At 37.0% G+C, this 15,335-nt stretch overlaps 1 protein-coding gene and 1 pseudogene across 12 annotated transcripts in view; one reads left to right on the top strand and one right to left on the bottom strand.

Annotated features, from left to right (window-relative positions):
- Nucleotides 1–2,542: 2,542 nt before the first annotated feature.
- On the bottom strand, nt 2,543–3,800 carry LOC148973480 (uncharacterized; annotated as a pseudogene).
- Nucleotides 3,801–4,683: 883 nt separating this feature from the next.
- stxbp5b (syntaxin binding protein 5b (tomosyn)) overlaps nt 4,684–15,335 on the top strand; it is a 54,337-nt gene continuing 43,685 nt past the window's right edge. For 6 of the 12 annotated variants that reach the window (XM_039673192.2, XM_089120121.1, XM_039673193.2 and 3 more), the window contains exons 1-2: nt 4,685–5,177; nt 7,710–7,807. In XM_039673192.2, coding sequence (XP_039529126.2) covers nt 5,031–5,177; nt 7,710–7,807 — 245 coding nt within the window. In that variant the 5' untranslated portion in view covers nt 4,685–5,030. Of the gene's footprint in view, nt 5,178–7,709; nt 7,808–15,335 lie in introns of all 12 variants that reach the window. The other 6 variants (XM_039673198.2, XM_039673197.2, XM_039673196.2 and 3 more) reach the window with 2 other exon arrangements.

Raw genomic sequence — 15,335 nt, 5'->3', positions numbered from 1 at the left:
CTGGGCCAAATAGAGGAAATATGTCAGGTACTGGCAAGTGGTCAAGTGCAAAGACTGCAACTGTGGGTATTTGGACAGGGCAAGAGACAGAGAGATTAAATGTGTGAATTATCTCAGTCTGTGCATCTACCCGTTTTGGGTTTTGGTTCTTTTGTTGTTGTAGTCTGCAAGGACCTTTGAAATAACTGAAATCATTTGGCGAAGTGAAATGGAACTATGTGGTCGAGACCTGCCTGGAACTACTTTATCCTTAGTAGCCACACATGTCAACCAATCAGAATCAAGCAAATGTATGTGTGTTTTTTTAATGTAACCTTCTCCCTTTACATACTTTGTATAATACTTTGAATAATTTATGCAATTTCACATTATTTATTTTAAAGAATTTAAAGAGCAGTTTCATGTCTTGTATTGTTCATCTGGTCATGAGTTTTTAGAAGGTAATTATATAATTAGTTTCTTTTTTTTATTTCCCTCAAAATACAAATTACACATTAACAAAACTAAAACAAAAATATCCAGTAATTCCATCCAAATATAACTATAGATATAACTCAGAAACTACAAAATCCCATATCTCAGGATTACAAATATACAAACAAATTAAACAACAAATTAAATTTGTTGTAAATATAACAAATGTAAAAAAAAAATATATAAATATATTGTTTATAAGTATACTGGCATATTAAACAATAGTTCAGTTGCACTACAGTTTTCTGTGGAAGTAGTTGCCATCAAAACTGGATTATATTTTTGAGAATTCTGTCATACTAAAAACAGAAAACCACATTCAAAATACTCGAGTTATAATGTAGATTTTTTTATGTATATAGTGTTTTTTGCAATTTCCACATCGTTATCTGGGAAAGCTGCATTATACTTTATACAGTCAATTACATCATTGAATGAATATTGTGGATGTTGCTGTTTCATGACTTGTTCTTTGCTTCTTTTGTTCATTTTATTATAATATCTGATTTCCATTACATGAGAGTAGATGTTAGCCTAGAAAACTAGACGCACCCTAGCTGCAGCAAAAATTATTTTGCAGCAAAGTGTGGTCTAGCAACTCTCCATTGGCTTTCGAAGTGGAAAAACCAAACTCTAGTCAGGCCAATCACAGCGTGTATAGAGTTGGTGGGCGGGCTTAACACAATGACGGCAGAGTTGTGACGGTTCTGCGGCGTGATTTTCCATAGGTGATTTCCCTGCTACTTTAAAACAAACAAGATGCAGCTGGCGAACAGCGGTCTTTCGAATCGGCTTTGGCCGCGACTCTGGATGACTTGGAGTTCACTTAAGAGAAAGTTTAATATATTGACTTGCTCCGCTGGAGGGAAAACGCATTGGACTCACTCAGCCACAGCCGTTCGTTGCTCTGGTTGGTTAGCGCTATCCTATTGCGCGCAGAAGGATATTGAAAGACAACCTTTTATCCCCCCCCCTCAGATTGAGGTATGCCAATTGTGAGTTCCCAGACCTAACATCTTGATAGGTCCGGCTTGCCAGGCTAAGTAGATGTTAAAACTTCATGCTGATTTCATTTGTACTCGGCTTTTGCCAAGATAAGCACAAACTAAGACTTAGCTTTAAAGTAACCTATGCTTCTCCATCCATTTACGCTTCTTTCCATATGGTGATGTGAATCTCCTTCTGTCCGGCGTTAATGGCTGCATTGTACTTGGCACGTCAGCACACCAAACGGCTTCAACTACAGTGTGGTCTCCCTAGTGGACCAGCACCACAACCGAGTTTTTCAAGAATTCTACGAAAGCGTACCGTGGCGGCCTGTACACAGCCAGCCAGAATCTTTCCGTCTCAACCACAGCCAGTTGCTGCTCCTTTGTGCTGCTTCAGATAAGTTCTTTACTGTGCGACGCAACTCTTGGCCACTGAATCCGAAGTCTCTGAGAAACCGGGTTGTAGAGAGTGCCACCAATCCTTGACAACCCACTTCCACTGGATAAACCTGGACTCTCCATCCTCGCTGCTCTGCCTCAGTGGCCAGATGAGCATACCGCAGTTTCTTCCTCTCATATGCCCCATCTACCGCATCCTCCCATGGCACTGTTAACTCTATCAGTGGAACAATGCGTGCTGATCCAGACCACAAAACAATATCTGGTCGTAAGTTAGTGGTAGCAATCTCATGTGGAAAAATAAGCCGTTGATCAAGATCAGCCAGCATCTTCTAGCAGCTTCCAGTTGTCCTGGGTGAGCATTGGTGTTAACACCTTTTCTTGGTGGTTGCTCGCCTGGGCGGAGGAATATTGTCTTCTGCGTATAATGTTTTGCAGGGGGCAACTTATTGGTCATAGTACGCTTGCCCTCCAATGCTAAAGCCAAACATCGCAGTACTTGGTCATGGCACCAAGTAAACTGACCTTGGCTAAGAGCCACCTTACATCCTGTCAGAATGTGCCTTAGTGTGGCAGGTGATGGACATAAAGGAGGACAAGAGGGATCCTCTCCTACCCAGAGGTTTAGGTCCTGTGGTGATGGGAGAATATTATATGTTGACCTGAGAAGGAAACTGATCCTACTCTCTTCCATTGACAAAAGGTCTTGCCAGCCCCTCTTGAGTTGTTCCACATGCTCCCATCTCATCCACAAAGGGAAATGGCTTTCTTTCCTGCTTTCGCACCTTGTTGACTACCAGCTTCCTCCTTTGAGCTGGGCCTGCCTTGTGCCATTTAGGAGGAGCTAAACTGAGCCCAAAACCCCCTCTTCCATGCTGTACCTGTCCCACAATATCCCCAATTTGAAGGGCAGCCTTTGCCTCTACTACAGATTTCTTTGCTGACTTCTTTCTACCAGTTTTTAACACAGGTGCTACTCCCGTACATATTTGACGCGTGACTCTCCTAAGGTCATTTCCAGCCTGACCTTGGCACACTTAAACTCCTTGGTTAAAGTAGAGACTGGCAGCTGCAACATTCCTTTACTACAAAGTCCCAATCTGCTGAGGCAGCGTGGAACTCCCAACCATTTCCTGATGTATGAACTTATTAACGCTTCCAGCTTATCCACTGTTATCAAAGAAACCTCACACACAGTCAGTGGCCACAGCAACCTCGGCAGTAGACCAAACTGAAAGCACCAGAGTTTTAGTTTGCATGGTAGAGCGCAGCTTATGCTCTTCAACCCTTCCAATGCTTGTCGTCTAACTTCTCCCATAAACCATGTCCTTTAGATCCCCATCGTACCATCTCCCAAGACTCTTCACTGGCTTCTCAGAAACTGTTGGTATTGGCTCACCATTAATGAAGAATTTTATCTACTATCTTTACTTTACCTATCGAGATGCTCCTTGATTTAGACTAGAGGGCTTAAATTGCATTCATGCCCATTTAATATTATTGGTTAACTGTTGTAGTCATGGTTGTCCTGTCATCCGCTGATTGGTGGCAGTCGCATCCCAGAAGCCAAGCGCTCTCCTCCTACTACCCATTTTGATGCCCTAAAAGATTAGGCATTGCCTGCCACACATTGCATTGCCACACGCCTTATTCACGGCAGCGCCATCTTTGATTTTTAATGAATGAATGAAAGCGAGGCTGTGAGGGATAGATATGCATCTCTTCAATGGGCTATACTGTTATTTATTGTGTTTTTGGATTGTTCTGCTTATGAAACACTGGAAAAATATCTTTCCAAGAAATTTCAGTTGACAAAAAACTCCCGACAATGTAAGCTGTGGAAAATTGTAAGTAATGGAGCTTTATTCAGCTTTTTACAGCGGATGCTATGGAAACACGTTAAGTCTATCCCTTTAGCCTCACTTTCATACCTGTCATGGCGCTGCTCTGAATAAGGTCTATGTTAAAAGCCAGTGGAGAAATGGTGTATCCTGCCATTTTTCCAACCTCTAAACATTGCCATGTAGTGCTGAATTCTGGGTTCGAGAAACTAAATTGCAAATCTCCCAAATAGGCTTTCACTATAATTGACTAATAGACTAGCATAATGGCAGATTCCCATTGCAAAAACTACTTTAATTTAAATACAATTAAAACGTTTTTTTTTTCTTTTTTCTTTTTTGGTGGGGGGTTTGGGTGGGTGTCTTTTTAAAAAATATATTTTTCATTTGGTTGTTTATTTTATGTACAGCATAATTTTTGTAGATTTTTTGAGAGACTTTGATCTGTTTTATGTTTGTAAAAACTCTTATAAATAATGAATGATTAGTTTATCCAAAAATATTAAGCAGCACAACTGTTTTCAACATTGATAATAAATGCTTATGATAATGATAATAAAAAGCTTTTTTTGAGCAGCAAAAAAGTCTTATTTTCATTAAATATTGTAAATATTATGATGATAATAATATACTAAATTAAAATATTATTTGTTTATTAATATTGTTTGATAATAATAATAGCTAATTATTATTATTATTATTATTATTATTATTATTATTATTATTATTATTTTAAATCAAATTGTTTCGTTATTATTTAATTACCATTCACAGTGTTTCAATAAAATTGTATTAGGTTATTATTGAGTGTTCAAAAATAAAACCGGAGGGTCATAATCCTCATCCAATGTTGGTAATGTTGGTACTGTTGACTTTGCTGAAGGCTGAAGGTTATTTTATCTAACTGTCATCGCACTGATCCTGAGTCAGTGCGCCGCAGCGGCGCGTCTCCTGCACATCCGGGTGTCGCTTCGACAGCGCAGACTCGTCGCGGGGATTGCAGCGCTCTGCGTTTCCGTGTTAGCAGTGGGGGGAACCAGCCGAGGGGAGGGAACGGAACACAGCGAGATTGGCCAAATCTAACTGGATTACGCTGTCCGCGACGCGAGTAAGATGAAAAAGAAGTGACATTTCGATCCTCCGGCCTTGTTTAGGAAATGAGCGTGGGATTATGACATTCGCTCGGGCACGAGACGGGATGACAACACTGCCTGACATGTGAGACATCAACAACAGTGCGCTTGTGTGGCTGTCTCCGCCACCTTCGGTTAATGCTCGCTCTTGCTCATGCACATTTTACATTCGTTTTGCTTTTGCTGGAGGTAATATGAAGAAGTTTAATATCAGGAAGGTGTTGGACGGCTTGACTGCGTCCTCCTCTTCCTCCTCCGCTGCCGCGTCCCCTCCATCGGGAAGCAGAGAGAATGACATGATTCAGGAGACCCTGCAGTCAGAGCATTTCCAGCTCTGCAAGGTGGGATTAGTTACTTTGATCTCACACAGGGGGCTTGAGTGTGTGTGTGTGTGTGTGTGGATGTGAGTGGTGCCAACTCGCCTAATTTTCTAATGATATTCTAATGCATTTAAAAGCTGCTCGCCAAGAGTCGATGGTTCTCAACTCGAACAACCACAGTCGGTTAAATCACCCACTCTCGTTTTTTAACCATCACCGACTGGAATAATCACTCGGTCGAGTTAAATCACGCATGTGTGACGTCCGAGTTGACTGTTGACTAATCGGTGTTTAAAACGTATTGATAGGCCTAATTACTTTTTCCAAAGAGAAAAACTGATTCAAGTTAGTATGAGGAATGAGTCATTTTAAATGTCAGACTCATTTCTGTCATGAAAGGCGTGTCAGTCTCGTCTGTCAAGAAATACCTGTGCCAATCTCTTGTCTAGCAGTTTAATTCGGATTTTAGAACAGAACAGTGTGAATGCATGGTTTATGTTGAAAATCATAGTAGCCAAACTAATGATTATTTAAGATATTTTTAAATTATTAAAAAAGATTACATATTGATATTAATAATGATAATAATTAAAATACTATTTTTAAATAATACATATTATTATTTTATTATTATTTGATTGAATTACCATTTATTTATTTATATTGATTGTAATGTTATTGAGTGGCACTGTGTATGGTGGATCTTGAAATCATCTAATATTGCTTTCCTGAAGATTGTTATGGAAGGAGAGAAACTGATTTAAGTTAGTATGATGTATATGACAGACTAATTTATGTCAAACTTGTCTGTCAGGAAATACTCTATTTTTCTGGTGAAAGTAAAGACATTAAGAAGAAAGCAAAAATATTAAATGTCATGGATGTATATTTGCTGAGTAATCCATTAGTCTATTTTGTAAAGAGGGGTAAAAATGACCTAAAAGTACAAAAGTCTCCCAAAAAGTTTGCTGAGAATTAGAATCTAAAAGTATATTAAGAGATTGAGTTACAGCAATGCAAACTTCTGGCAAAAAAACAAAAAGAAAAACAAAAGAAGTGCTTTTTCCCCCATTTTGAACTGTCACATTGGCACATAATACCAAAAAGTTTGTTAAATTCAAACTAAACAAATTTTAATTTTAATTTTAATAATAGACCAACCAATCTGTGTGTAAACGAAAAATGATGCTCCCATCTTTACATAAACATTTTTACCCCCCTGTTCTAAATCTCAGGTGAAAATTGTCATTTTTGACCCCCTCTACAAAACAATGGATAACTCAGTATACATATACATCCATGACTTTTAATATTTTGGCTTTCATCATTATTTGTGTTCTTCTTTCTTCAGAAAAAAATATTAACAAAATCAAATATTTGAGCTTGGGAAATTTCTGAAATGTTGTCGATTTGACAGAATTACCCTATTATAATAAAATTATGACATTGCAGAAACACAAAATAACTAAATACAAATGAGAAAATATAACTACAATGATTTATAAAAAAAATAAAAAAAAAATAAAATAAATATTTATTTATTTTTAATATTTAAAAAAAAAATTATAATTTATATTTTTAAATAAATTTATTTAAATGTATACATTTAAATTTATAAAAAAAAATCTATTAAAATATAGATATTTAAATGTTCTAATAATATTTAGTAATTTAATTTTCATAAACTGAATATACTGTAATTGCAACGTTTTAACTTTTCAAATGTTATATGATGTTTGTGCTATTAGGAATTGTGGCGGCTGCGTTATGGCGGCAGAATATTTAAAATTCGGTTGAAGACAATCCCACCCTGTTCAGACCCTGTAATACACACAGTATTACTTTAACTTTAGTAAGCATTTGACTACTTTGAAGTTGTAATCGCTGATTAAAAGAAAGGCCTTGCTATATTTTTTCCCTTTCTGTGTTTACCTCATGTATATTGACATACTCAAAGTATCATGATGATCATGCACTGACCTAAGGATGTTTCCGCATATGCAATGTTTAACTAATATTGTGTTTTCTTTACTCAAGTCTTTCAGAGATTCTTTTGAATTTTTAACATGGAATGATGTTATCTGTCAGGCATACTATTTTCCAAAAGAAAAAAAAATGAAAATTATTGATATTTACTGACCTGAACACAAATGGATACATTTTTGAATGTCTTTATGCAGATCTTTTACATACATGTCTGCAAAGCTCTTAAAAAGTATGGTGAAACAGCTTCATATTCTATAGTCTTCTGAGGCTGTCTGAGGGACAGATTGGATTATATCTGAAAATGTCAGCTTTAAATTGTATTATCCAATCCACATCTTTGAATTAGTACATCGTGTTTGGTCACAGGGAACGTTATCAGCAAAGAACAACTTCAATTTCTGTCAGTTTTCAATTTATGCACTTAGAATATAGTGCACTTGATAAACGTGGTCAACAGGTTTAGATCAAAATGTGAAGAAGAACTGTCATTTTTGTGTGAACTATACCTTTAAGAACTCCATTGATGTCATATTTGTAGTTGAATGCAAATCATGTTCTGCTTCACAGACACTGCGACATGGCTTTCCCTATCAACCCTCTTCCATGGCCTTTGACCCTGTACAGAAAATTCTGGCTATTGGCACACAGAATGGAGCCCTAAGACTGTATCCTTTTTTTCATGAAGAGTTGGCAACATAGCTAGCCTAACTCACTTAGAAGAAGAAAAAAGTGTCAAATGTGGATGTGTTGTTTGTGTATATCCAAACAAAGGCAGTCCTCCCACCCTTCTGTGTTGGAAGTATTGTTATTCCACATAGTAATTTTGCTGCATGTGCGGCTCCTTTATTCCTAACTTCCACGCGAACATTTGATTACATAAGTTGCAAAATACAAGTAACAACATCCTTTGGCAAATAAGCTTCTTAGAGCCTTGCTGTTCCCCCAGGAGATATGAATATTTACCCCAGAGAACCATCTTAGGAGCTACTGGCTCAACGGAACTAAAGGAAAACTAAAGGAAAGACACCCAAGCCTGTGGGAAAATTTGATAAAAACATGCCTAGAAATCAACATACCGGCAGTGTGGCTGAAATAAAAATGACATTAAGGCAATAATGATATTTTATTTTGGTAAAACACCCTTAGTAAACCTATGGGACTCATTGCTTTTATAATATTAACAGCAGTATTTTTTTTTTTTCCATTAAAAATGCAGTTATTGGCCAATGGTGACATTCTCAGATATACATTGGCCTGGCTGAGAAATTGTGCTTATATAGAGTACCTACTCCATTGCTTGACCAAAATTCAAATATATAAACATTGGGCATTTTAAAAGTGGTGCTTTATATGCTCAGTCATCCGTGAGAAGTTCAGTTGATTCCAGGCGGGTAAAAATCAAAGAAGCCAGTTTCTCAGAGTCATGTATTTGCGCAGCCTCATTTCTGAGGCACATTTCCTAGAAGCGGAGTCTTTACCCCGAGAGAAGCTGCACTCATTAATGATATCCACTGTGGCATGAGCAGCTCCGATGCCATATGTTGCAGAGCTCGTCTCATCATTGGTGCTGCCGACTCTCTGCCAGAATGCCACCTCGCACGTGCTGGAAACATCGCCAGTCCTGCTGGGAACGTCTGTTAGAGACACACACACACTCAGCCAAGCTGCTCCAGCTTATTTCTGAGTGTTTTCATATTCACAATCAGATATCTATTTTATTTTAGTGTACATGTTATGTTCAATCACTTTAAAGCACTCTGCAGTGTGATAAATTTAAACGTTTCTTGAGTTTGTCATTTAATATGTTGTCATTAAAACTGAATGCACTATAATAATAATAATAATAATAATAATAATAATAAAAAACAATGTTCTCGGGTATAGCATGTCTACTTCTCAAATGTATTTCATGTGAAATACAGCATTAAAGGAGTAGTTTACTTTTCAAAATACTTTTGTTGATAATTTACTCGCCCCCATGTCATCCAAGATGTCCATGTCATTCTTTCTTCAGTCGAAAAGAAATTAAGGATTTTCATGAAAACATTCCAGCATTTTCTCCATATAATGGACTTCAATGGGAACCAAACGGTTCAAGATCCAAAAGACAGTTTCAGTACAAACTGCAAACTGTTCAAAGGGCTTTAAACGATTCCAGACGATGAATAAGAGTCTTATCAAGCTAAACGATCGCTCATTTAATAAATAAATAACAAAGTTTAAGTTTTATAAGCTCAAATGGTCGCCTTGCTCTGTTCTGTGATGCACGTTTGTGACTCCTGTTCGAACTCGTTCATTTTAATCTTTAATCTTTTTCCGAGTCAATTCGTTGAATGAACCAAATGACTCGGAAAAAGATTCGTTCATTTTGATAATGAGTTCGAACTGGAGAGTCACGAACGTGCATCGCAGTACAGAGCAAGGCGAGCATTTGAGCTTATAAAACTTAAACTTTGTTATTTATTTATTAAATGAGCGATCGTTTCGCTTGATAAGACCCTTATTCATCGTCTGGAATCATTTAAAGTCCTTTGAACATTTTGCAGTTTGTACTAAAAGTGTCTTTTGGATCTTGAACCGTTTGGTTCCCATTGAAAATCCTGAAATGTTTTCATCAAAAACCTTAATTTCTTTTCGTCTGAAGAAAGAAAGACATGGATATCTTGGAGGACATGGGGGTGAGTAAATTATCAGCAAAAGTTTTTCATAAGTGAACTACTCCTTTTACGTGATATATATGATCTATTTTCTTTCGTGGTTGGTTACTTGTCGAAACAATACACAAGTTACTCGACTACTCGTCTTTTTGTTACAGTTATAAATAAAACAAACAAAAATATTTTGTGCCAACAAATCATTATTAATTGACAGCCCAATGTTTGCCACAATTACGCCTCTTTCATGCATAACAAATTGTAATTTTGTATTTAACTTTGGCAAAATAACACGTTGTACATTAAATTCACACGCAAAAACGTTGACAACCGAACAATATCTGCATACATATATTATAAAATTAATTTGAACAGTTAGCCTATTAACAGTTAGTGTATTATACAAAGGATAACTGATCTGTACTCGCATCACTTGGATCTTCCCCAACTTAAATACTCTTCTACACCGATGCCATAGAAATAAACAGAGCTACAGCAAAAACGAAACTTCGAACACAAAATGTTAAAGATGGCTGTGCGCTTATTTGCGTGTATATAAGCTCTATATAATATAAGTTATGCCACCCATCCCTACTAAGGTTGCACAGTTGCAAGGCCAGACTTGGTGTTGTCAGATTTGAATTGAGAGTAGGAGTGCACTGGTATTATGCTTTCGTAATGGTGTGCAGTGGATTGCTCATGACCTCACTGTATCAATGGCTTTTTGTCCTTGTGGAAAGTCACTAGCCACCCACCTGGTCAGTTTTCTCTGTTGTGTATAGTTGAGTTGATTGGCTCAGTCCTCATGCTCAGCTGTTGCCTGGATGTGTTAATGTGCAGCAAGAGGAGATGGGCTTACTGTCATTCAGTCGATTGGGCTATTTATCAAAAGACAGAATGTATCGATTTGCCTCATTGCCGCCAGCATTGGGGAACACCGCCACAGCTCAGCAGACACAAACTCAATGAGGTGTTTACTAACAGTAAATATCTAATTTTACATGATTGGTCCCTTGTGTCTCAATCTGTGTGTTCATAGAGAAGCCTTGCAGGTCATCGCGGGGGTTTGGTGGAGTTTTTTTTAATGGGAACTAGCAGTTTGTTTAAGATGTTTGGCGGAATAAAAACAGTGAGGTGCTGCTCGGTAGTGTTTTTACAAACTAGAGCTAGACCGATAAAGTATTTTGAAGGCCGATACCGATACAAATATTTGTTGGTTTTAAAATCCGATATTCCGTAAATATCGGCCGATTTTTTTTTTTCAGAAACACGCAATAAAACATGAACAGATTTCCCTAAAATTAGTTATTTGTAGTTATTTATGAGTTTTAACTAAAACAGCTAGCTTTGTGGTTTGCTAGTCTATGATGAGCCATAATTTAGCAATGGATAACGTCATACTGCAAATTGTAAAACATACATTTTCAATATAACAGGCCAAGGAGAGATGATACGTCTCACTGTTATAACTGTCACGTGCTATTGTCAAAAGTTAAAAGGACAGTCAGTCAACTAACCTGTAACAACGTAACGTAATTATTAGGGCTGGGTATTGAGACAAATTTCACAATTCGATTCACAAGCTTGCAATTCGATTCGATTTCGATTACGATTCGAATCGATCCAATATTGATTATTTTGGATATCAGTTACAATAAATGGCAATTTTTCTCAAGGGAATCAAATTTCTTAAATGAGTCTAGGCTTCATTAGCCTAATATGAAGGTTATAATGAACTGTTTTGTAGCTATACAAACACTTAAATTACACTTTTATTTATTTTTATAAAAAGAAGATTATATGAAATATAAACATTTAAATGGTGGCTGTCATAAAAACTTGCCAGATTTATTCAAATATGCATTAAATATTGAAGAACATTAAGATTATAATGCATATGTAATATGGTTAATATATTTAGCAAAATGCTCCTCTCTAGAGTTATTTTTTCTAGCTGACTAATGAGTTTATGTGGGTTTTCTGAGGTAAATATGATGATACATTGATCACAAGCTGTTTAACTGACGTCTTTCCACGGTTGAAACGCTGATTGAGCGAATCAATGTGACATGATGCGGATTTCGATAAGTTGTACTCTATCTTTAACACACTTTCAGATGCTCATTCATGTTTATTTCGCACTGTGACTGGTATTATTAACCCGGAAGACAGATCAGCGCTGCTGCTTCTCTTGAGCTGCGCCAGAGCGATCTCACGCCACAGCGCCAAAACGCTATTTATGTTTTTGAATTTCTATTGAAAATGGACGTAATTTGAAAATTGAGACTTTGTTTCATATCAATAGTAACAAAGGACAAAGATTATTGCGATTTTTTTTTTTTTTTTTTTTTTTGAAAGTTTCCTACGCCCCATGAGGCCTTGCGTCAAAAGTGGGCGCGACTTCCGGTTGGAAGTAAACAAAGCGCGATTTGACATGCTGACACTCGTTCATTCAACAGTTGACACTGACAGTCATTCAAGTTATAGCGATCCAAACTAGCTAACGATGTGGGAACACAACCTCAACGAAATTCAAAAGGGTGAAATAACAGTACCTTTACCCTCCGCAGTAGTTGATCTGGGAGTATTATAATAACATTATTAATAATCAATACTCATCAAGGCATCGTGACAGACAGTTGTGTGAGCTGACAAACAATTAAAATAAAAAATACACACTTAGTCATTGTGCTTTAAAATTATAAATGAATGTGCTACTTGAATACATTAACTGGCACATTTGGTATTCTGTCAACACAGGCTTAGATCCTGAGTTTAGCTGTAACATCAGTAGAGAACAGCCAATCACATGCTGATAGAGTTTATAGAACATTAAGAATTTAAACAAATGTACACAGGAAGATTCGTCGTCTTTTGGGAGGTGATGGAAACTACAGTCGTTGGCAGGATCAGAGACGGGCTCTGGCAGAATCACTCTGATTTCGTTTTCAGCTTATGTTCAAAACAATCCCGTTTAAGCCACTAAATTAGTTTAGTCCGGTTATACATACAACCGCGAGCAGCACATGTTGTCCCTGAGCTCCGTAACGACATCTCTCATAAAGATTTGCGTCTTTAAATAGTAAAATAATTCTCCGAAAAACAGCTAGCCTCTTCGCTAACTAACACACAAAATACCATTGGAATGCTACTTCCGCCGCCTCACCGGAAGTTTCACCCACTTTATTTTTTACAGGAGCGCCCCTCGGAAACTTGTGGATACGTGCAGCCGCGATACAATATCCCATTCATTCAAATGAAACAGTATGACTAATCGATTCTTGAGATTTAAGAATCGATATCGGTTCGTAAAAATGAGAATCGATTAATATCGAGAAATCGATATTTATTACCCAGACCTAGTAATTATTACTAGCTAATTCCGCTTCACTCTCGGCTTATTTAACAGCAGCAAAACTGGACGTGATTGTCACAAATTTTGTCATGCTTATTTGAGTTAAGAGAACTGATGGGGATATTCTTTTCAAGCAATGTGTGTATCGTGACCAACTCAGCGAGACAACAGGGACTGTGTTGAGTGCCCTCTGGTGGACAAACTATAAAACTCCAACACTCATGACATGGTTGAAGCGTGTTTCGTCCGTTTTTATATTATTTCAGAAATATTCATTTATCAGCCATTATAACTGCCGATACCGATAGTTTGGAAAATGCCTAATATCGGCCGATAGTATCGGCCTGCCGATAAATCGGTCTGGCTCTATTACAAACTTCACATTTTTGAGGTTTTATTCATGAATTATTTACAAATTGATTCTTGTTGAATGAATCAGGATCTTCTGTGTTTAAAACTCGAAAAGATTTGGAACCCCTTCTTAGAAACACCACAAACCACTGTGGTTGACCAAATGAGGAAGTTGCCATCTTCTGCTTTAAAACGCATCTTTGTTTCATCTTTTCTTATTTTGCAGCCGTCTCACTTAAGACGAGTACTGCATGATGTGTAAGAACTTTAACAAGTCAGGTGATTGTGTAAGGACTTCAACAAGTCAGGTGATGCTGTCATATGGCTGCAAAGCTTGTGACTTTCCTCATGCATGGGACCATGCGACGAGTACATTTGATACATTAGTTGTGTTTTTTATTTTAAGTGAGTGAACTATATAATTTAGTGTAGATTGTGGGGCAAAATTAGCTAATGATGATGCATGTAGAATTTGTTTGTCTCTGCTGCTGTGGGTTATAAGTATAAGTGTTTGTAACTAAGGCCAAATGTTACTATTTATAGTCCATACTTAGATATTCAATACAATGTCAACTATTAAACTTTGGTGTGTAACTTATTCTGCATGTTTGTGCTGCAGACAGATTATATCTCAAATCAGGTGACTTCTTGTGAAAAGGAATCTTTACAAATTTGTGCAGAAGGTAAACATCAATTACTCATGTTCGTTTATTCAGTATTATTAGTTTGGTAGTGCTTTCATCTCCCAACAAGAATGTAGTAATCTCAGCTCTGTTTAACATAATTAAGTTTATTTCCTACTTCCTACTAAGATCGGAACGGGAAAACTTAGCAGGTTCATCATAAAGCTAAATTAATTATATAATTACTATTGTTTTTGCATTAATAAGTGCAGTAACTAACAAAATTATGTTTATTTCTTAAAAAATGCACATTTCATAGTAAAGCGCTGAGATTGAGTTGAGATGTACTGTAGATAAAATGAACTTTTATTATCCCAGTAACGTGTAAAACCCACATTTTTAAATGGGAAAATTTAGTCGTAATTTTGGTCATCGCAATAAAATCTTTATTTAAATTGGATAATATTTTGAGCTTTGAAGTGCTGGAAAAAGTGGGAAGCACAAAATCACTCAAAAAAAAAAAATTGCAGGAACCCTGAAAGGAGTAATCTAAAAACAAGTGACTATTTCTGCCACAATACCATGGTTAGAGTTGGTACATTTAATCCATGGTGAATTTTGGTGATTTGTGGATGGAAAAGCCTTCTATAACTTGTTCGTTCATGGCACAATGTTTCTCCTGGTTTCCATGTCAGGATATCTATGATTTATTACAGATTTCTGTCCTGAACTTGAATGCTTCTCACTAGATCTCACAGCTAATTGTGTAGTCTGTGTAGTAATGGTGTCGCGTGATCAAGATTGGTCTGCGAGTAAACCTGTTCTCAGCTCGCGCTGCGCTGTAATATAAGCAGTTTAAACGAGAAGTACGGATTTGTTGACCCGCCGGCACGTTGACGTGATTGGTTACAAGGTAGTTTGTGACGACAGAAACACCAGCGATTTCAAACCGTGTCTTTGGTTCACTGCAAGAGAAAATACTCAGCAATGGTGTCGACTTCTGAATATGCACATGGTTTGTCTTAAAGGATTAGTTCACTTTTCAAAAAACTTTTGCTGATAGTTTACTCACCCCCATGTCATCCAAGATGTCCATGTCTTTCTTTCTTCAACTTTCAGTACAAACTGCAAACTTGTTCAAAGGGCTTTAAACAATTCCAGACGATAAATAAGGGTCTTATCAAGCGAAACAATCGCTCATTTTTTTTAA

Source organism: Pimephales promelas, chromosome 15, assembly GCF_988280905.1.
Source record: "Pimephales promelas chromosome 15, fPimPro1.hap1.1, whole genome shotgun sequence".
Lineage (NCBI taxonomy): Eukaryota > Metazoa > Chordata > Actinopteri > Cypriniformes > Leuciscidae > Pimephales > Pimephales promelas.
Note: the sequence above shows the minus strand (reverse complement) of the source record. Positions and strands in the feature narration are given on the sequence as shown.